This window comes from Maniola hyperantus, chromosome 10 (assembly GCF_902806685.2).
Source record: "Maniola hyperantus chromosome 10, iAphHyp1.2, whole genome shotgun sequence".
NCBI lineage: Eukaryota > Metazoa > Arthropoda > Insecta > Lepidoptera > Nymphalidae > Maniola > Maniola hyperantus.
This window is the reverse complement of record NC_048545.1, coordinates 9,044,382-9,067,749: the sequence shown is the minus strand read 5'-3', so window position 1 is coordinate 9,067,749 and position 23,368 is coordinate 9,044,382. Positions and strand designations below refer to the sequence as shown.

The following is a 23,368-nucleotide window of genomic DNA, read 5'->3' as shown; positions in this document are numbered from 1 at the left end:
AAAAAAAATTAAGCATGGATATGTTGTTCCTTGTGTCAATGTCATGCGTGCAATGAAACATTTATAGGCCTCCTAATATCAGAAATGTCAGCAATGATCACTGCACATTCGTCATCACGTATAGCATACGATTATGGCATAAACGAACTGCGCGACGGTTTGCGCGATACAGACCTGAGTGATCATCAGATGAACAAGATGTGGGACTATGTGCGCGAATTGTGGAACAGACAGCAGGGAAAACAGGTATCATGATGTAAAGCTTATCTACTAGCTATAGTTGTTGCATTTCACGAGGGCGAGTGGCTCATGCTTGTGTGTAAGTCGTATCGGTACAAGTAAGGTACAGTAAATGTGTGCGTTTGCGAGCGCTTGCTCGCGACTGATTGGTCCGACATGCACGCACACTTACACAATGGTACTGATTCTGAGCACAACGTAATTTTAGAGTATTCGCATTCTCTTTTTACTAATGTAATATGAAAAGGACAGACGCAGTTTGACAGTTTTAAATTTAATTTTTAGAGGATAAACCCGTGATTTTAGCGCCTTTTAAATTTGTAGCGTGCACACACACAAAATTTAGAGTCTTTAAATGTAAAGTTTATGTTCTGTCCCTTTTTAGCATTGTTAAAAAGAAAAGGATGCAAATACTCTAAATTCAGTTTAGAGAAAGACAACGGAATCGGTGCCATTGTCCGTGTATACGACGTAACCACAAGTAAAGGTCACTCACCTTCGAGAATTGCAAGAACTGCACCTGCTATCCCATCATCATTCTCAACCGACAGACATCCACTGCTGGACATCTCTCGTGGAGATTTCTGATAGCAGATAGCAGATTTGTAGAGCGTTGTCCCTGTCGTTGTGACCATAAAAACCTCTTATAGGTATGAGTGACAGAGACAACGCTCTACAAAGCCGAAATGTCATTCTAAAGGCCGATGTACATTACTTTCTGCCGCGTACTGTACGATAAATTCAGCACATCACAACAATTGCAACTATCGCAAAGTGATAATCTTTTTCATGATAACCTGTTTCAAGCAATAATAATAAAAAATACTATGCAGATGCCCAAACTAGTCTACAAGTTACCATTTCAACTTCGCTGTCAAGTCATGCAAGCAGTTTACGGAAGTCACATACATGAATCCCTTATATTCAGGAAGGCGGACAATGATTTTAAACGAATGCTATCTATGTGGTTGAAACATTGTGTGTTTTTTCCCGGAAATTATATCGTTCAATGTGGCGACGCTGACCAGTCTATTTATTTTATACATAGGGGTGAGGTGAGGAATACTTACATAATTGTCACGATTTCTAGTCGACTTATTTATAAAGATTTTTCCAAAACTAAAGTGTCTAGACCGCTGCAAGTGCCACTAATTATAATGAGTTAAGACTTAGGGCGCCTTCAGCCGTAAAGTGCCGCGCTGTGCAAAATAAAAACGCGCGACTGCAGCGCCACCACCCGCGCTGGGGCCGCGTCTGTTCACCGATCGAAATTATATGGATTTACAAATCAGCACGGCCGTAGCGCCGCAGCTGTGCTGTCTCCGCGCAACCACTTTGCGGCAAATTTGAAGGCGCCCTTAAGATAATATAATGATATACTGCCGCAAGTAATTAGGTAATGTTTCTTAATGCAAATTGAAAATGTTTCACTTTCAATGGAAGTGTCCAGTATGTTTCCGGCAGCCGGCGTACCTTATTATTAACAAAGTAGCCCAGAAATAAATCTGATCAACCCAACTCCACGTAGTCTTATCTGTCCTACCCCTGGTATTTTTGTAAAGCGCGAAGCCAGAAACTCTTGAAAGAGGTACTGAATGAAGCGAGCCTATCATAATAATATTATGCCTAGCATGTCGCTAGCGAGCGAAGCGAGCCCACTACCTCCGTAGCGTTATTTTTTCATAAAAATGTTATTTATACAAGCATTTTTATATTGGGCTGTGTTTACAGGTTGAAGTGTTAACAGTCCATCAAAACCTAACAGAATCAATTTATGATATCCTAGGACCAGAAGATAGTTTTGGAGTAGCTCAGGTACGTTCCTAAATATCCAAGTGGTGACTGCTAAGTCATCAGGATGTCGTCTAACACCTTGGTGACGTCATTCTCTCGGTTTTGGCTTTCAATAAAAACAACAATACAATAAAATCAATCAATTCCTTCAAATATTATCATCATTACAATGTGATATTCACAACTTTTGTGCTAGCCCCCCGGGCCTATATCCTAAACTAGATGACGCAGACAAATATGGTATTGGAATGTAGTAATAAAATGATGTGATTTTTTTTATGGCGGTAGTTTATGGGGCAAGAATTCATTATTAACGAGAATAATTTTTAAAAAATTCATGACTTATTAATTTTTAACATGAGCGTTACGTTGTACGAAAGGTGATAGACCAGTACACTTTCGCAGTTATAATATTATACTAGCTGATGCCCGCGACTTCGTACGCGTGGATTTAGGTTTTTAAAAATCCCGTGGGAACTCCTTTTCAAGGTTAGAAAGTAGTCAGTAGTAGTAGTAGTATGTCACTCACCAGGTTTTAAACTATACCCATACAAAAAATCACGTCGATCCATTGCTCCGTTGCGACGTGATAGAAGGGACAAACCAAGAAACCAACAAACAAACGCACTTTCGCATTTATAATATGGGTAGTGATTATCCTAAACCTAAAAATCCTAGATATCTCCTTTCAGGGTCTATTTGTGGGTGTCACACATCACTTTTCGTTTCGGGCACGCACTATAGTCGACATAGTGTACTTAAAGCTGGATGAATGGAAATATTTGCTGGATTTCTATCCATCATCCGCGAAAATAGTTCAGAGGAAAGTTGAAAATGTCTACTTAGCTATTTAGCAAATATTTAGTTTAAGGCTTAGATTATTTATATAAATAAAACTATTTAAATCACATAAAATAGTTTTATTCTTTTATGAATGCACTATGACAAGTAATGTTCATACAATGTTATTTAAATATCAGGAAAAACTAAAATCTGATAATTTAGAAACTGCAAACTAAATTTCTGAATTAAAGCTTACTTTTAGAGTGGTTAATAGATCATAATATATAGGTTAAGTACCTATCTATGCATGATCTATTTTTTCTTATCTTACTTATTTACCTTAATATTCAAGAAGGCGTTTGTAATAGTGTTCAAAGAATTCAATCTCGTGTCATCCTCTTCCTTTTTCTAGCAATTCTCTGTGAAACTCCCGGTATAGGTGTTCCTAGAGTTTGTTCAAACTCGTCATCAGAATTTTCAAGTGTCACTTCAGCACTGTTCAACCTTTGAGTGGTTCTTTGAGTAGTCCTTTGGCTTTCTTCTAGCTGTTGTGTTTGAGACAATCTGAAACGTAATATTAAAAAATATGACACATTTGCTTGGATCCCCTTTTGCTTCATCATCATCATCAACCGATAGAAGTCCACTGCTGGACATTGGTCTCTTGCGGGGACTTCCACACGCCACGGTCTTGCGGCTCCCTGCGAATCGTCTGATGTCATCCGTCCATCAAGTGGGGGTCTCCCAACGCTGCATCTTCCGGTGCGAGGTCGCCATTCCAGCATCTTGGGACCCCAACTTCTATCGGTTTTACGAACTATGTGTTATACATATAACTATATATTATATACCCTTTTGCATAGTGTTTTTTTAATATTACAGCTCTAGGCCAGCGACTTCGTCCGGATGAATTTAGGTTTTCAAAATACTGTGGAACTTTGTTTTTCCTGGGCAAAAGTACCTTATTTCCGGCTGTGGAATACAATTCCTGTACCAAATTTCGTCAAAATCAGTTAAACGTTTGTTGTAACACACAGACACCCTCTTGCATTAATACCTGCTTAACCTAGGTATGAGGAAATGATGACTGAGATTTGTTCTGTAGATTCGGTTAACAAAAAGTGAAGTAGGATACGAGAGAAGATCTTGGAGGATATTTGGCTCAACAGTTCCGAGTTATCCATGGTACCGTTAACAGGTTCTTGTGAGAATACCATATCATACTTTGATATATATCAAATACTAGCTTATGCTCGCGACTTCGTCCGCGCGGACTACACAAATTTTAACCCCCTATTTCACCCTCTTTGGGGTTGAATTTTCAAAAATCCTTTCTTAGTGGATGCCTACGTCATAATCGCTATTTTATTTTTTCTCCCACTGCTAAACATGCAGGAAAAAGCTTTGCAATTGTGCATTGTAAGGTCTACATCTCCTGAGGATGCTCGGGTGTCGGGGCGAAACGTGCGTCGAGTGTGTTTTGGGATTTGTGTGGTGCTGAGTGGTGGTGGTGGGTATTGCTTGCCGAGTGGCTGCTTTTTCCTGCATGTTTAGCAGTGGGAGGGCAGACGGAGCATTTTGCATGCTGCATGTTGCACCATGCAAAATGCTCGATATATACATTCGAATATATATACATACAGATGATACATACATACAGATTCGAACTGTTTCAGCGGATTATAGAAAATTAAACTTTTGGTTCATTGTGGTTCTGTATGATCTAGTTATATCAATAAGAATGTTGAATTACCCTCCACAGTTGAGTGTTTCCAGTTGGTTTTCATGGAAGTCAGCTTTACAGCACGGCCACTTTTTTATTCTCTGCAAGTACTCTGTCAAACATCGCATATGAATCGCTTCTCCGCATGGGGGACAATTGTATCCCTGGAATAATACATAAATATGATAATTTTGATTTTATTTATATCCATACTAATATTAAAAATGCGAAAGTGTCTGTGTCTGTGTGTCTATTTGTCTGCTAACATTTCACAGCCCAATAGTATAACCGATTTTGATGAAATTCGATACCGAGCTAGCTTACATCCCGGGGAAGGACTTTATCGCGAAAAATTAACGTTTTCACTGGATTTTTAAAAACCTAAACCCACGCGATAAAAGTCGCGGGCATCAGCTAGTCAAAAATAAATTATTTCTTAGTGGTGGGTGGGTGGACTAGGTGGACAGACTACATCAAAACGGGTCGCAGAGAGCCGCTGGATTCAGGCGGCGCAAGACCGTGGCGTGTGGAAGTCCCTAACAAGAGACCTATGTCCAGCAGTGGGCATCTATCGGTTGATGATGATGATTATGATTCTCCCATTATTTTTACTAACATCATAATCAATACTTATAATACATATTAGATATAGCTTTAAGTTTAATTGTAATATTTTCAATGAAAATTAAAAAAATTATGTTGACATGATGCAGACAGAAAAAGGAATTAAAAGAAATAAACAAACCCTGAAAACAATCTCTTTGCAAAGACAGCACTCTTGAATAGTGTCTGGCATATTCTCACGTAAATAATGTTGGAACTCATGTATGGCTCGAATCCCTAAAGCGTAGTTTGAATTGATCTCCGCCAAATAAGACATTCTGCACCAGGTGCTTAGTAGTTTCTGGAAAATATAAGAAACATGTTATTATTTTAAATGTAGGTAGGTACATCAGCTGTACTTCTATATCCATACTAATAAATAAAATTGAAGTCTGTCTGTTATTTCAAAATAACTACCTCAAATTAAGCTCATATTTGGATTTCAACTCTTCAATCCTGATGCTGTACAGAACCTGACCACAAAAAAAACCGGCCAAGTGCGAGTCAGGCTCGCGCAACGAGGGTTCCGTACTACAGTCGTATTTTTTCGACATTTTGTAGGATAATTCAAAAACTATGATGCATAAAAATAAATAAAAATCTGTTTTACAATGCACAGGTGAAGACCTTTCATATGATACCCCACTTGATATAGTTATCTTACTTCAAAAAATGAAAATCCTAATTATTAGTTTATGACTACAATTTAATTTTTTTTGTGTTATATAACCACAAATTCACGGTTTTCAGATTTTTTCCCTAATGTCAGCTACATGCCAAATTTCATGATTCTAGGTCAACGGGAAGTACCCTGTAGGTTTCTTGACAGACCAACAGACAGACAGACAACAAAGTGATTCTATAAGGGTTCCGTTTTTCCTTTTGAGGTATGGAACCCTAAAAATGATGGGATTTAGAAACTGTCGGTTATAAATTGATATTGGAGGTACCTATACTAAGTGATGCAACATAAAAATAATATACTTACTTGAGCATCAGTTTTAGATAATTTAGATTTATTAACCAAATTCAAGGCATATTGTGATGTTATTTGTCTACTTTCTGTTGTCATAATCTGTTCAATGAGGATTCTAAAGAAATCTAGCTCTTGTGCTGAGAACACATTCTGAGATTTTGTGGCATCATCAAATCCAAGGGATAGGAAAACAACATTTTTCTCCGAGGTCACCTCATCAATGACAATTTTGATTGTTTGTTGGAATGGCCTTATTTTGTCGTTTATCTCTTTGGTGAGATCTTCTATTGATGTATTATCCCTATCTGAAAAAAATATAATATGTAAAATCAGTTAATAATTTAATTTTAGTTTAATTTAAAACAACTTTATTGTTAATAGATTTACAGAGAGTAAGAATAATTCTTGTCTGAGGAAGTTGTTTCAAACAATTCTAAAATATACTACCTATTATAATAGTAGGTCCAGTAAGTATCTGTTGTAAAATTGAGGAACTTGTAAAATGAATAAGGTTCTCTTGGATGTCAATAAATCAGCTGCGCGATTGCAGGAGAAATGACGGCTACAATGTCACAATCGCAATCACCTCTTGAGTTTATTGACACTCACTCACTATTGGCTACAATGCATTATTGCAACAAGAATCGCACAAATTCAGCCAATCAGAACAATTGAGATTGTAATAATGATTGATGCAGGTTTTACGAAATCAACCTACAGGTATATTATTGTTATCAGTGTAGGCTGTTAGTTAAAAAATGCTTATTGTAAAACAGTGTATATATTGGTAAATAGAACAAAAACTTTTATAAATAATGAGTTTGGTCAGCTCCAAAATGTTTGCTGGCAGCAAAAATATACCACTACCCATATTATAAAAGTGAAAGTGTGTTTATTTGTTGGTTTGTTTTATTGGTTGATGGTTTGTCCTTCAATCACGTCGCAACAGTGTAACGGATCGAACTGATTTTTGGTATAGGTATAGTATAAGACCCTGGAGAGTCACATAGGCTACTTTGTATCTCAGAAAATCAAAGAATCCCCACGGGAATTTTAAAAACCTAAATCCATGCGTACGAAGTCGCGGACTCAGCTAGTACTAAATATTACAGTGAATTGAGATGCTACTATAGTACCTACCCAACAAATACTGCAGCTAGCAAATGTACTTATAGGAAATTGTTTGCAATTAGCAAGTAGCAACTAACAAGATTCATACTAATATTATAAATGCAAAATTGTGTCTGTCTATCTGTCTTCTAGGTTTTTGATGAAATCTGGTACAGAGTTGGACAGAGCTGGCCTTGTCCCGGGAAAGGACATAGGCTACTTTTTATCCCGGAAAATCAAAGTTCTCACGGGATTTTTAAAAAACACTAAATCCATGCGAACGAAGTCGTGGGCATCATCTGGTACCCAATAAATAATGAAATTATTACCGGGAAAAGACTCATCCAATATTTTTTGTGCGTTTGGATAAGTAAGTACTCCCTGACTTGCAACGGTTCGTAAAAAAAACCTGTGCACTACACCGTAACTCATTTTGCGTGATCAGTGTTATTGTTTTCTTGTAAGTACTATCCTTTTAAAAAAATTACCGCACCCACAAACTTTAGTAGTAGTAGTAACCTTTTAACAAAAACAATTTAAACAATAATAATAAAACCATAGCCATCAAAAACAAAACGAACAAATCAAATTATTTTTCGAAAAGTCAATGTCAATATGATGTCAAGTGTCAAATTATAAAAGATAAAAAATGGAGTGTCACGTTTGTAACTCATAAAGTCATCATTCATAAACTACAGTAGAAACGGGTAACATTGATATATAGTAACGGGGGTTTTTAGGACGCCATTAAAAAAGTTTCGCGTAATTAATATTATGTGTTATATTTTATAAAATTACCATGAAATTAGGTTCTTATGTCCTGGCTATATTAACGGCCATGAACGCGTTGTTCAACAGCATTTCCCGTTAACTGTAGAATAGGACGGGTGCATGGCGAGTGCATGGCGTAGGATAAGTGCGGGCAAGAGCACGTCGAGGACAGGACGGGTGCAAGGCGAATGCTGGTTGAATACAAGGCTAGTGGAGGATGAGTGCACGGGGAGTGCACCGCAAGTGCAGGGCGAGTGCAAGGCAAGTGCAAGGCGAGTGCATGATGGGTGCATAGCAAGTGCATGGAGTAGGATGAGTGCGGGCGGCAGCAGGTAGAGGACAGGTCGGGTGCATAACGAGTGCATGGAGTAGGGTGAGTGCGAGCGAGGGTTGGTCGAGGACAGGACGGGTGCATGACGAGTGCATGGCGTAAGATGAGTGCGGGCGAGGGAAATCTTCAAGCCGGGTCCTGGTCCTAGTCCTGGTCCCTGTTCTTGTCCTTATCTTGGTCCTGATCCTGGTCCTGATCCTGGTCTCTGTCTTGGTCCTGGTCCCTGTCCTGGTCCTGATCCTAGTCCTGGTTCCGGTTCTGGTCCTGGTCCCTTTCAAGACACCACGATAAGAGCAAGACACGACTAAGACAAGTCCAGGACAAAACTAGGACAAGACCAAGTCAAGACTAAGACATGTCTAAGATACAACCGTCAGGGAAGTATCTACCTACCTACATAATAATATAAAACCTAACTTTTTGTTTAGGTAGGTAATTATACGTGGATGGATTGGATTAGTTCAGTACCTACGAGTATCTTAGTTAAAACGAGAGGTTAAAACGCATACTTAGTTGGATAGGTACGCTTAATTGATCTAGGATAGTTAAGTATATTATCCCTGGGGGTAGGTACCTACCTAATGTGCTTTCTAAACCGCATTAATACGATTAATACCGAATGTCGCAGATAGAACGCGACGCTCAATTACGTATACGAGCGGTTTAATTGCAATCCTGTTTGTAATGGCTTCTTATTTTACTTTTCCGCTTGAACGTACCTACCAACACTTTTTTAATCTATCTACCCTAGATAGGTACACTAAATGTGTGCGTTTGCGAGCGACTGATTGGTCCAAAACATACACACACACTTACGCAATGCCCATGTAAACGAACGCGACGTAACCACAAATAAAGTTCACTCGCCTTCGTGAATTGCAAAAACTGTACCTAGTCAAGTAAAATAAGCCGTGATATACTAGTTGTCCGCTTGCCTATTCGGGAGGTCGGGGGTTCGATGCCGGGCATGCATCTCAAACTATTCGGAGCTAGATGCCCGTTTTAAGCACCGAGCATTGCTTAAAATATTATGGTCTGTGGGTTTGAGCAATCACTTAAATATCAAAAACATCGTGAGGAAACTGCAACTGCACTGCTCAATACTGAGAACTGGTCTCCTCTCAGAATAAAAAGGGTTTGGCCAGAGTCTACCTAGGCTGGCCAAATGCGGATTCATAGACTTCACACACCTTTGAGAACATTATGGAGTTATATGGAGCTAATAAATCTATTTAATCGGAAAATAATATCTACCTACTTAATCAGTTTATTAAATTAAGTATCTAAGTACATTTTGTATCATAAAACAAAGCCTAAACTATGTTTGATGACTTCAAAACTAACCTTCCCCTAACCCTTCAGCACTTCTATAGGTAGGTACTATTTCCACAACTAATTAAACGTAAAGTTTCAAACTCATAGCCCGAATTTCACGTAGGTAAATGAACTGTATAGTAGGTAAACTACAAGTATTTACGTACTTACCCTTCCTAGACTATTTTATTTATTGATAACTCTCTAATAAGTATAATTGTTTCATTCCACGTGTAAGTACTTAGGTATACTGATAATGATGAGTTTTTTCTTGTAGATATTTTATCTGGTCTTAGAAGGAATTTCAATAGGTTTCAATTACCTATTTACAACTAAGTACCTAATAGGTAAATTCGTAAATTCATAAATCATAATCTACCGCGGCATTGCGCGGCATCGAGAACAGTAAATCGCTTGGTGGTACGACTTTGCTGGTAGCCACGGCCCACGGCTGCGAGTCCTCCCACGAATATTTGAAAATAGAATGAATTGAAAACAAGGCCAAACCAGAGACAATTTAGAAATTACAAATTTCCAAACTGTCCCTACTGGGATTCGAACCCGGGACCTCCCACTTATGAGACCACAGTCAGGCCTCATTTTGCAACAGGGAGGATGTCAAAAACAAAGTGTATTCTATTGTACGTCCGCGCCAGGTCGAGATGGCAAGTATGAGGCGGGGAGACGTCCCGCCCACCCGCACGTCACCCGTACTCGCCCGCAGGTCCCCGTTTGTCATCTCGATCTGTCGCATACCTACTACCTATAATTGAATTTTTTAACGGTCTGCACACTTCAATTCTGAGGCGAGGCAAGCACTGACTTTAAATTGACGTTTTAATGGACCCACGAAGCACGGAATATATGGACCCAATTTGACTCCAAATTCAATTCACTGAACATTGCTTTGTAACGACGCACGTTTGCGGAATGTTAAGAATCTATGCGTCTTAGTCATAATTATAGGTAAGCTTACATTCCTACATTCCAAATAATATAAGTAGGTACCTACCTACATAATAAGGCTTCATCAAATAAAAGTTCTGCAAGAATGAAATCTAGGGCCAATATAAATTCAAAGGTAGTCAAAAAAGGTAGACGGGGTCCGGGGACGGACGTCTAATAGAGCTATTTGTATGTGCTTCTTGAAAGTTACAGAATTGGACCGTTTCACATAAAACGATTAGAACAGCATTCTTGTAATTTGGCCTTTCTCCAAAAGTGGCGCTTTTAGGTTTTCTTTTACATTTGTCCTATAAAAATAAATAAAACACCTACATAAAAGTTAATTTTCTTTAAAAGGAAATTGTTTTTACTTTTACGACCATCATTTCTGTCATCATTAATTAATATTCGTAATTGAAACAAAACTTTTTTCCACAAATTACTTAAGCTATAAAAGCACTTCAGAAACTTTTAATTTGTCCCGAGTCAATTCGACTCTGCGCCTAAAATGCCTAAATAAATTAATGTTCGATAATAATAATAGGTAGGTATAGTACCTACGCGACATACTACGGGCTATGAGGTGAGGGGACGCCCCGCACATCCGCACGTCACCCGCGCTATTCCGCGCCGGGTTAGCGCGGGGGCTGTGCGGTTGTGCGGGGCGTTCCCTCCCCGATTGTCATCTCGACCCGTCGCTTATCTATAAGTAAGTATATTATGTATTAGGTAGGTACTTACGCGAGTTTGGAATTGGGACCTATGTATGGCAGGCAGGTGCATTACTCAGTGGCGCAGATACGGTCAGATGCTGAGAGCCATAATGTTGAGAAGGGAAGATAGAGAAAAACAAGAAAAAAAGGAGAGAGAGCAACCAGAGGGTCAGCACGAAGTAATGTTACACGGTTCCGTGCTGATCTCGAAGAGGGGGAGGTCTTTTTAGTCCGTGCGAGTCGGACACACCCTGTCGATAGACAGAAGTCCATGAGGGATTTTTCCTCCTCCTAGAAAAAAAAAGGGGCATCACCTACTCAGCCAACACCTACTTACGACTATTAGCTTGCCCCCGCCTGCCATACTTCCATGATAATTAATCTAACCATGAAGAGGAAAGTCAATCGTAAAGTGTAATAGACCAAGTTCTATTATAATATTTTTAAACATTTACCAACACACGATTAGTACAAACTTACGAACTTTTATACGTTAAAGATCCTAAGTAACTATATCTATCCTAAAAGTTCTGTGCACTTGCTTCCTAGCCAAAACGGCAGTGAAACAAATACCTACGTTTAAGCAATTTGGATTAAATAATATTAGGTAAGTATGGCATATAGTAATTCAGAACTGGGAATAACAAGCAAATTAATAATAAATTATGCAACAGTTTTTTTCATTTCCCACAAAACTGAGTCCATTTTCGCAGACTCCGAGGTTGTCCTCGATATCAACTGGAAAAGTCCTTATTCAAACACCGCCATTATGTTTGCAATTTACCCGTAATCGATTGTGTGATCTTACAATTTAATTCCCTGGCATTCTTTAAAAATCTTGTTTCTTCTAATCTGAATATACTTAGTAAGTAAATATAATGTACCCAGTGGCGTGCAGGTCATAGAGGCATAAATGCACTGCTTACCCCAGTTGTAAAAGCTCAATGCATATTTTTCATTATGACCTGCCAGTAAACAGGTTCCTACCTAACTAATGCCTACGCCAGGGTAGGTGCACAAACTCAAACCCTGTGCACGCCACTGAATGTACCTAACCTACCTAACACATAAGCATAAGACTAAAAAAATCTTTTATTACTGGTAAAAGAAACGTTTTTAAACAGATGCAAAAATCTTATAAGTACAAAACTATTATTTTACAAATCATTAAAAAAAAACATTCAAGTAATCTCGGCTAGCGCCTCGTCCTTTCAAAATCACTTCCAATAATACTCGGCCAGTAATCGCTGTATTTCAGGCCTGGACTGTAATGTATAGTACCAACCTGAAAAAGGGACGTTTCTCAATTATTATTCAGTCTCGTATTTAGTGAAATCCTCGCCTTACGGCTCGGCCTTCAAACTCATGCTCAACCGCAATTGCTTATTTCCCGGCCTTTGCAATAATGTACTATTATGTTGATGATTTCTTACAATAATTATTGGGTCATGGTCTGGTCATGGTATACGAAGTATGAAGAACTTTGAAGTGAACTATTTGGCACGCTCACAACCTTTGAACGAAACTGGTTCGAAACGCGGTTGATTATTTGATTTACAGTTCGATTAAAACGAACAGGCACTCCGTAGCTTCTGTTCATGTATGCACTGCACTAAAACGAATTTCACGGAAAGGTATCCGATTTTTTGGTAAATATTTTGTACGGAACTTCCATGTTGGTATAGTACGCGACAAGTCGAGACGGCAATCGGGCTGTAAACGTCCCGCACACCCGCACAGCCCCCGCGCTAATCCGGTGTGAGATAGCGCCGGTGACATGCGGGAGTGCGGGGTGTCCCCCCGCCTCACGCCCCGATTGCCTTCTCGACCTGTCGCGTAGGTACTATAGGTACTAGGTACCCAGTGTATCATTCGATATTTTTGTTTCAAGTTCGTATAATCTTTTTATAGGCTGCTGATTTGTAATTTTCATGGTATAGTAATAAGTAAATAACAGTTTATGGTATAGTTAACCAGTGAAAACATAAAATAGGGTAGGTACTGTAATGTTTGGCACGCTTTCAAACTTTGGTTAATTCTTCGATTTACTTATCGACTACTACGAGTGCAATCACTTCTTTTTAGATTAAAGATTATTTAGGCCGCAGCACTGTTCGAGTTAGATTGCACTTTATTGCGTCGTAACAAAGGTGGCTATTTATTTAAACGTCCATGCGGAGTGATTCGTCTATTTCTGAAAAAAACTAATAAGCATTCTGTAGTTTTTTGTTCCTGGCTAAATCCTCACGCTCATCGAAAGCCTAAACAGCTCATATAGTTACAGCGATAGTACCTAAATGAAAAAGTTGAGACTTTTTTAGTTGCGCAATGACCTTTGCGAATACCAAAAGGCACATCTATTTCAAATAGGTTAGTAGATATTTAGTTGATTTGAAAAACTTTAGCTAATCTATCTAAAATTCTGTAAGTACTTTACATTAAAATAGCAAACATAAATCGTTAGCTAAAAGCAGTCTCTTTACACTGAATTACGAGTGTTCCTTAAACTTTTAACTGCATTCAGCTAGCTTAATATGAAACGACCTGCGCGCATTAGAGGCATTACTTCAGAGATTTACGAGTGAAATTTTGCTAACCTTAATAAGTAGGTGCATAAGTGTTATTGTTAAATACAATAATATATTTCAAATGAAATGATCTCATGATATGAGTTGATTTCAGTCTCAGCAATAAATAGATAGAGCTATCCTTCCTACCATATTATGTTCAAAAATTATTATCTAAGTACTTGTATATCCCCGCGACTATCCGCGTGGACCACCAAACACCCACTATACCCCCTTAGGGGTTGAATTTTCAAAAAATCCTCTCTTGTTGTAAATGTCTACCTAAATTTCTACGTTATACTTAATAGTAATCTGCATGCCAAATGTCAGCCCGATCCGTCCAGTAAGTCGTTGATAGATCAGTCAGTAAGTCAGTTTTTTATTTTTATTTTTTTATTGAACCAGAACCACCAATTATTATTATTCAGTTGCTTTTTCTTTTATATAGGTATTCAGATACTGTATCACCGTCATTATAATAAACTGAGTAGGTACGGTCCGGATTTGGTCAAATTTCCCAACGTTTTATAGTAACTTGGTCAAACTCGACATACTTATAGTCGTAGACAAGACGTGTCACTGAGTGCTACTAATAATTTTTCGTAGAAACCTTTAATGGATTAAAAAAAAGAAACTATCAAATACGCCCGTGGCTATCATTCGAACACTAATGAGTTAGCGAATCACCTCGCGGGAGGCCAGCCGCAGTGAGAAAAGCCGAGGACCGAAGTAGAGTGGAAAGAAACGCACTTGTTTGCAGATACAACGTCGATGAAGCATACGACCAGGGATAAAGTAGGTATATCTAGGTGAGTAGGTATCTATTTTCCATAAAGGTCCAATATTGAAAAAGATTTTACAAGCTAACCTTTGCTCTTCTTTCAGGTCGATCCAATTTTCTTTGCTTTAAGTTGCAAGAGCTCTAGAATGTTATGGAATCTGGAAAACGTGTATCTATATTACCTACTTTCTAAGTGTAAAAATTTATTGGTTGTTGGAATTTTGCTGAAGTAATTCATAGAAAAAATATAATATTTTTAGACGCAAGTTGTACCCAATTTACAATTAAGTATGTGAATTTTCAGTAGGATGAATTCCTTGCGTGCTTTTTTTACTTCAACAAAATACTTACTTACCTAGGTTGCCTGGAAGAGATCGCTATTTTAGATATAAGGCCGCCTATTGCACTTGCAAACATCTTTGTTATATTTCTATTGTTTTGGTTTTGATGTACAATAAAGAATATTTTACTTTTACTTTACTTTACCTATAGTTAGGTACTTGTTTTAAAAGGAAAAATCTGATTTTCCAAGGTTTCCCAATTTATTAAAGGAAAGATTTATATTGTCCTTTCAAACCATATCTTTCTAAATGTCGCTTAGATCTATTGCGTCGCTCAATCACAGGAGTGGTTTAACAGCAATGCCGTTTTTGAGAGAAGGTATCTTTTCCTAGGAATTGGATTTATTTTTCTTTGAATGAGACTGTAGTTTTCTTAGTTACAAAGACGCGACTTAAATTACACTCTTTTTAACCCCCGATGCAAACGGAACGTGTTAAAAAGAGCGTAATTTAAACGATAACGAATAAAAGAGATATTACGTGTGTATCTGTGTGTCTGTCTCTGGCATCGTACCTGTCAAACCGATGGATCGATTTTGATTTGGTTAGATTTGAACGTGGTTTCTTTTTCCAAGACCTGTTTAATCAAGATGGTTCTTAGCTATGAGCTTGATGAGCTTTTTCCACTTAACAGGTATAAAACAGTAGGAAAGTTTACTTAGTGAATTATAATTGAACTCTACTCTACTAAAGGAGATAAAAACTCGTTTCTAGATTTTAGCTCAATTCGTTTTTCGCTAATCGTCGGCGATCGATCACCTTATTAATTAATAGTAGGTAGGTTAATAAAAATAAAAACATTGACTATTGTGCTCTCAAGTTGTACAGGAAATAACTCGTTTCATACATTATCTAAGCAGCGAGTGCTTTTGAAACTTTTAATGGACTCGATTACGCTTTCGCATTTGAGTGAGCCAGTTCAACGATTTGAAAGAGAAAATCCTTCCACTTGCCCAGGTATAAAACAGTAGGAATGTTTAGTGAATAATTGAACTCTACTCTACTAAAGGAGGATGGACCTACACAGGCCGGGGTTGTGTCCTCACTAAAGTATACTTTACAATTTAAGATAGCTTGTATAGTTACACTAGCTTATGCTCACAACTTCGTCAACAAGTTTTTATGGGAATGTTTTAATTATTGTTAACCTAAGAAAAGGTTAAATTAATGTGGGATGGAATATTGTATGAATGTTGTAGGTACCTACCTGAGAAGGCTGTATGAAGTTCGCTCATAGTGGTATTCTGGAGAGACTGAGTGAGTAGATAAGTGAGGCCTTTTGCAGCTGGAAAAATTCTTATCTCATGGGAAACCAGAAATTTTACGCGCACAAAATCGCAGGCAACTACTAGTTAATAATAATTAACAAACTTGGATAAAAAGTCCTTGGCATCATGGTAAACGAATGTTGGAGACACAAGTAGGTACCTATATCTAACTGAAATGGGGAAAGGAGTGCCTACCTAGGAAACAACAAAAAATATATCGGAGGTTAGCTGCTATAGAAAACACTCCTACAGAACTGACAGAGCGACTGCAAGTTTTAATCGAACAAAACGAAACCCGTATTCAGAGGCAGCAGTAGTAGGTATACAAGTTTGATAGTCCCCGAAATAGTGTTTGCGATTTGCACTCCATTAACACGGTCGTTGCATCACATGCTGCAGGATACGCACCTAAGATGTGTACCTTTTTAGGTGGATAGGATCACTTTTTTGTCTGTCCATCGTGTCTGTCAAGAAAACCTATAGGGTACCTACTTCCCGTTGACCTAGAATCATGAAAGGTAGGTAGATCTTATAGCACAAGAAAAGGAATAATTCCAAAAACCGTGAAATTGATTAATAATTAAAATGTGTTCATGAACAAATATTTAGTTTTTCAATTTTTAAAGTTAGATAACTATACCAAGTGGGGTATTAGAATATGAAAGGATATATCTGAACTTTCTAAAACAAATTTTTATTTATTTTTATGCATAATAGTTTTCGATTTATCGTGCAAAATGTCGAAAAAATACGATATTTTTCTTGAGTCACGTGACCAAGTGACCCTAGCCTGGTGTGAGTTACGAAAGAGAGACAGAGTACGAAAACTTCAAGTGTCAGGGTTTGCGTTCAGGGCTTATGACAGCGTTCACACAGCGTTTTATGGAGTAAAAGCTTTCACACGGTTCTATTACAATTTCTGTGCGGCAATGGGTGGCTTCACCGCGTGTCGCGCGTTCTGTGTGACTAAGGCTTTATGAGAAAATTTCTTATCGTTCAGCTTCCAAAAATGGGGTGGAATAAAAAGTTTTTCTTAGAATGCAGTTAAACTTTTAATAGGCAATTAGAGGTGCAACGAAACGGTCGGATTTTGTAGAATCAATACGTCGTGTAACGGGGTTCAACTAGAAATTGAGGGGTACCTACAGAACTCCTGAACTAGTACCAGTTACACTAATGGAAGATGTTTCTGTATGGATTTATTTATTTAAAAGTAAATATTTTTGGGGCGACGCTTTTGTGGCGACCGTGTTTCTTGCCACGTATACTTACTTATTCTAAAATGCCTTCAAAGCAAAAGTGAATAAGCATTTTTTAGGCATGCGTGCCTATCACGCAATAAAAATAAAAACAATTAAGTAAGTTAATGCTTTGGTCTAAAAGTGTGGTGTAAAATGTTCGCTTTTTAGTCGATAAAATAAAAAACAAAAATAATAGTAATTTTAGTATGGAAGTACGGATAGTGGTTCATTTTGTCTGAAATTTACTTGATTTAAGTACCTATTTAAAAAATGTAAAGCACCTTACTCGATTCGAAAGGTTATAAAGTCTTTTTCAGGCACCGATAGTTGGACAGGAATCTAGTTAGTATTTAGATTGCATTGAGTAGTTGGGTTCCGAAGCTTGCATTAGCGATTCTGTTTCTAGCGTGATTGCATCAGAAATGTAAAAGGAAAAATTCCGTCGTTTCAGGGGGAAAAAGCTTGAATATAGAAGGAAACAAGCAAATAACAAAATAACTCTGTAAATACATTAATAAATACCAAAAAAGGATAGTCTTGAACATTAGCGAAACCAATAAATTAATATATGGTCTTGAAGTCTCATTACAAAACAAGATAGTCATAATGCTTTAATCGGTTATGATCATAATTCTTGAATTCTGCTGCTAAAGACAGTTGATAAGACCAAGACACGATCGAAGCACCACCAAGGCAAGACTAAGACTCAACCAGATAAGACCAATACGAAACCAAGACAAGACCAAGATACGATAAAGATAAACTTTAAGCAAGACAAAACCAAGACAAAACCAAGTCAAGACTAAAATACACAGGGGATGACCAATACAAGACCAACACATGATCAAGACAAGACCAACACACGACCAAGACTAGAGCTAGACAAGACTAAGACACGACGAAGACAGGACCAAGACAAGACACGACCATGACACGACTAAGATGAAGAATCTTTATCTATAGCTATGGAGTAACTAAAGTATTATATATTATCTAAGCCCTATTATTTGTTTCGTATTTGATAGTCACGGAGCGTTAACAATTTGCGCTGAGGTAGTTGAAAACTTCTAATGGAGCAATTTGTTGGTATATTGGAAAGGGGAACCACCGATCCGCGAAAAGCTTTGGATTGTAATTTCATATTTTAATCACTCGACTAAGTATGACAAAGTGAAGAAAGGATAGTGTGCTTAACACAGTCTATTTGTAGACGTTATTAATGGTGTTTGATATTTGATATTTTGATAAAATATGGGATGTCGTTAGCTTTGTCTATAGATTACCTAGGTAAATACCTAATTTCTGAAACGATTTTGGTGAAATCGGAATTAAGTTACCTATCAAACCGTTTACTTAGGTACTTCTAACTTTAGGAGCATTTTTTTTTCCAATATACGAGTATTTATCTGCCATCGGCTTTCTAGCCATAGTCAGATTTTGGATAAGCGTGGGTTTAAAGTTTATTTAGGAGCATGAAAATAATAATGACGTATCGTTTATCAAATCGGTTGAGCCGTTGCGTATAGGGTTGCCAGGTCGCCAAACCTAATAGCAGGACAGACCAGCCAGTTTGGCCGGACATTTGGGTAAAAAGGCCGGACACCTTACATTATTGAGGATTTTGTGTCTTAGTATTAATAAGTACGACAAATTTTTTTATGTAAAATCAAGCTTTTTTTATTATTGTCATAAATCTGCAAGTCCGCTCTCACATGGAGTACTGCTCCCACCTTTGGGCTGGAGCACCCCAGTACCAACTCCTTCCATTTGATCGGATCCAAAGGCGGGCTGTTCGACTTGTGGACGATCCCAAACTAACCGGCTCGTTGGAAAGCCTGGAGCACCGCAGAGACGTTAGCTCTCTATGCGTGTTCTATCGCCTCTATAATGGGGAGTGCTCTGAAGAGCTTTTTGACCTCATTCCACCCTCTTTTTTCTACAACCGCACCGCGCGCCACTGTAAGGAATTGCACCCTCACCATCTTTTTGTCTGGTGCACTTCGACCGTCCGCTGCGCCAGATCCTTCTTTCCACGCACGTGCAAACTGTGGAACCAACTCCCATCGGTGGTGTTCCCACTAGATTATAACATGGGGTTATTCAAGGGGCGGACCAACAAATTCCTAAAAGGCCGGCAACGCATCGGCGGCTCCTCTGGTGCTGCAAATGTTCATGGGCGGCGGTAATCACTTAACATCAGGTGACCCGCCTGCTCGCTTGCTAGCTATATCTATTAAAAAAAAAAAAAACTCGTTGTCGGGCGGCACTGCCGCCTGCGAGAGCGACCGACAGTCGACTTGCCTGCGCTCGGCCACGCTCGTTTGCGAAATGTAAAAAGCCTAACAAAAGCCGGACAAGCCGGACACCGTTTATTTTGGCCGGACACGCAATCAAAAAGCCTACCTATGTCACATAACCCTCCACACATAACCCTCTTTTGGGCCTCGCAGCAATCGGGTAAAAAGAGAACTTGTGCTTGTTATAAAATAACCTCACATTAAAAATATGATACTTCAGGTCCCAATTTCCTGATCTACAACAATAGGACGTTTGCTGGCGCTTTGCCATTTAACGTTTTAAAATCTGTAGAAAACGTCTTTTTCATTATTTAATTCAACAAGCTTCGTATTTGCACCGATGCCAAAAAGTAGGAAGGAGGTCGAATAATATTATCTATGGACATAAGCTTTCAATAACACTCGATTGATAATGATGAATCCTTAATAGCTCAACGGTTGAGGAGTGGACTGATTTCCGAAAGGTCGGCGGTTCAAATCCCACCCGATGCACTATTGTCGTACATACTCCTAGGCTTAGTTAGAGGGGAAAAGAGAATATTAGTCATGACTAACATTGCTAATATTCCTAAAAAAAAACCGGCCAAGTGCGAGTCAGGCTCGCGCAATGAGGGTTCCGTACAACAGTCGTATTTTTTCGTCATTTTGCACGATAATTCAAAAACTATGATGCATAAAAATAAATAAAAATCTGTTTTAGAATGTACGACGAATGTAGAAGACCTTTCATATGATACCCCATTTGATATAGTCACTCACTTGGAAAGTTGAAAATACTAATTATTAGTTCATGACCACAATTTAATTTTTTTTGTGTGATCTAACCCTAAATTCACGGTTTTCAGATTTTTCTCCAAATGTCAGCTATAAGATCTACCTACCTGCCAAATTTCATGATTCTAGGTCAACGGGAAGTACCCTGTAGGATTCTTGACAGACAGACAGACAGACAGACAGACAACAAAGTGATCCTATAAGGGTTCCATTTTTCCTTTTGAGGTACGGAACCCTAAAAATGATAAGCCAGATTTCAAGCAAGTAGGTATAGCATCAAAACTACTGCTCGAGTATAGAAAAAATTACGTAATATTAAAGAAACCAAATAACCCGACTGCTAATAAATAGTAACTAAGTAGTAACTGAAACAAGCTTTGCATTCTATATAAAAACCGACTTCGTTACACAAACACTAAAAATTGAAAAATAATTTAATTTATTACCGAATATATTATGTATACAAGAGTTAATATAGTTCCATTATAATACTTTTTGGTGCCGGTGCCAATTAGCTTTAGCTGCGCGAATCGTCTAGACTTCATATTTTTATGGGACTCCACAATGGCACCTCATTGGCACCGACCCCAAAAAATATTATTATGGAACTATATTAACTCTTGTATACATAATATATTCGGTAATAAATTAAATTATTTTTCAATTTTTAGTGTTTGTGTAACGAAGTCGGTTTTTATTTTTTTTCTAAAAATTTTTTATTTCACAATTTTTAGTGGCTCCATGGAATTATGCTATGACTGGTTAAAAATCTACTGTTTACTAAGCTATTACACTGATCGCGAGCAATTTACTCTTATCCGTTGAGGAGTTCCAGTATCTATCTTCGAAGATGTTCATCAGATCTTCACCAAATTGAAATGGGACCAACTTTGAAGTATACCCTTTCAAACAAAAAAAGAATTTTCAAAATCGGTCCAGGCGTTTTCGCGTAATCGGGGAACATACATAAAAAATAAAAAAAAAATAAAAAAAAAAAAAAAAAAAAGATTCCGACGAATTGAGAACCTCCTCCTTTTTTTGAAGTCGGTTAAAAATAGAAATTGTCGAAATGTCAGAAAATGTAGATAATATATCAGCCCGCACATTAAAAAAGGGCACAAAATCCGCCATTTTGATTTTTATGAATTTTAGCTATATGTAGTGACACTCGCGCCGTCAAGACAAATCTAATGACGTATCATTTATCAAAATCGGTTGATATGAGCCGTTTAGTAGCTACAGGTGGACATAGGAACGGACATACAAACATACATACATACAGGTCAAACACATAACTCTCCTTTGGGCTTCATCGCAGACAGGTAAAAAGGGCGATAGTTCTTAAAAAAGTTGTAGGGTTTTTTTTGTACCCATACCTACTTACAAAGACATTGTTAAGTATGTTTATTTTTATACGTATTCGTATATTTAATTACATATTATTCTCAGTAGCATAGCAGTTCAGCGCTGGGAAATTAATGACTCAGCGGCTTTGCTCTCTCCATATAATATAGGAGAGCAAAACCGTTAGTCTTACGCCCGATCTCTCTCCGTTTGTATCAGATTGCTGTCCAATCACACTGAAGTAAGGTAATAGAGAGCGCACTTGTTTTTGCGCACACACTCAAATACTATTTATCTCCTACAAAGTAGGTTCCAACCTGCTGCCATAGCCTGAATTTAGCCCAGGGAACATTATTATTATAGCAAATTATTACAGAAATAACGTTATCAGTATATTCCAATTCCCAAATAGTTGGTAACCATTTCCTCCAGTAAATACTTAGCTGCATTGCTCGAAGCAATTCCCCTATGCGCCACAATGGCCACAACTATTAGGATACGTACTTGGATGACAACGTCTTCTGAATTTGAACTATGTAAACCCTTATTCAAGCTGTAACTATGAGGCGTAAGTTAAAATCTATCGATACGATCTTACCCCTTACCTCAGTTATTCTGTGGATCGAATAATATGTTATTGGTGATAATTTTGGTTGTGTACAATTCTAATCTAAACTAAATTGACAAGAATAAATATTCTGAAAGGGCACTAATAGAGAGAAAGCCAACGCGGGCCAGACCTTAGTTTTTTTTATAAAAGCTGAAAGTTTATCTGTGTATAGTCCCCAATACAGGGAGGAACCATCAGCAACTAAGTATGAAGTTTGGATCATGGTGACTTTGGCAGATAACAAGTACCTAATAAAGGTGTAAAAAATCTTACTATGAAGTCTAATATTTTATATTATCTTCGGAACAGTATTGGAAATCACGTCATGCATTGCCAGGCACATAGTGTAGTGGAAATCCACTGCCAGATGCCCTTAAACTTTTAACAAGTCTTAGTTGCTTTCAGTAGCTGTTACCTATAAATTGGCCCACGGTACACGCTAGTAGATATATCTACTAGCGTGTGTACACTAACACAACTGTATCCCACATACTTATTTTGTTTCTCAGAAAAATAAGGAAGGTCGGCGGCACTGGGATCTTGCTCTATTAAGTATATCGTAGTAAAGATAAAATTGACCACTATGAAATGTACACAGAGGTTGGACAAACTAAATCAATTTGCGACCGCCCGTGCCGGCGGCGACTAATTGGTTTACTTTACAACAAGATATCTACCTCAATTAAAAATTATTGTTAGTGTTAGTTGGCGAAAACCTAGACAATAAATATTTGATTTTAACAAATTGATACCTACCAACCGGCTCCTGTGGCATAAGAACCCGTCGTGTTCTACTGGCCGAATTCTGGCCACTGCAGGCAACCTAATTGGAGACTCAATAT

The 23,368-nt window shown here is 38.0% G+C and overlaps 2 protein-coding genes across 2 annotated transcripts in view; one reads left to right on the top strand and one right to left on the bottom strand.

Annotated features, from left to right (window-relative positions):
- LOC117986036 (uncharacterized) overlaps positions 1-2,944 on the top strand; it is a 28,989-nt gene extending 26,045 nt beyond the window's left edge. The window contains exons 29-32 of the mRNA XM_069501635.1: positions 68-246; positions 1,074-1,295; positions 1,972-2,055; positions 2,727-2,944. Coding sequence (XP_069357736.1) covers positions 68-246; positions 1,074-1,295; positions 1,972-2,055; positions 2,727-2,888 — 647 coding nt within the window. The 3' untranslated portion in view covers positions 2,889-2,944. The remainder of the gene's footprint in view (positions 1-67; positions 247-1,073; positions 1,296-1,971; positions 2,056-2,726) is intronic.
- Positions 2,940-7,821, bottom strand: LOC117986038 (non-structural maintenance of chromosomes element 1 homolog). The gene is made up of 5 exons (XM_034972851.2): positions 7,559-7,821; positions 6,132-6,424; positions 5,286-5,444; positions 4,571-4,704; positions 2,940-3,381 (listed from the first exon to the last, which is right to left on the bottom strand). The coding sequence occupies exons 1-5, from the start codon at positions 7,659-7,661 to the stop codon at positions 3,198-3,200; spliced, it is 873 nt and encodes a 290-aa protein (XP_034828742.1). The 5' UTR covers positions 7,662-7,821; the 3' UTR covers positions 2,940-3,197.
- Positions 7,822-23,368: the final 15,547 nt, after the last annotated feature.

Excerpts from the sequence above, each read along its gene's own strand:
- LOC117986038 (XM_034972851.2), bottom strand. The coding sequence starts at position 7,661 with ATGAGTTACGGTGTAGTGCACAGGTTTTTTTTACGAACCGTTGCAAGT. Across the intron at positions 4,705-5,285 it reads GCAAAGAGATTGTTTTCAGG|GGATACAATTGTCCCCCATG; the intron begins GTTTGTTTATTT and ends GTATTATTCCAG. Across the intron at positions 3,382-4,570 it reads GAAACACTCAACTGTGGAGG|ATTGTCTCAAACACAACAGC; the intron begins GTAATTCAACAT and ends ATTACGTTTCAG.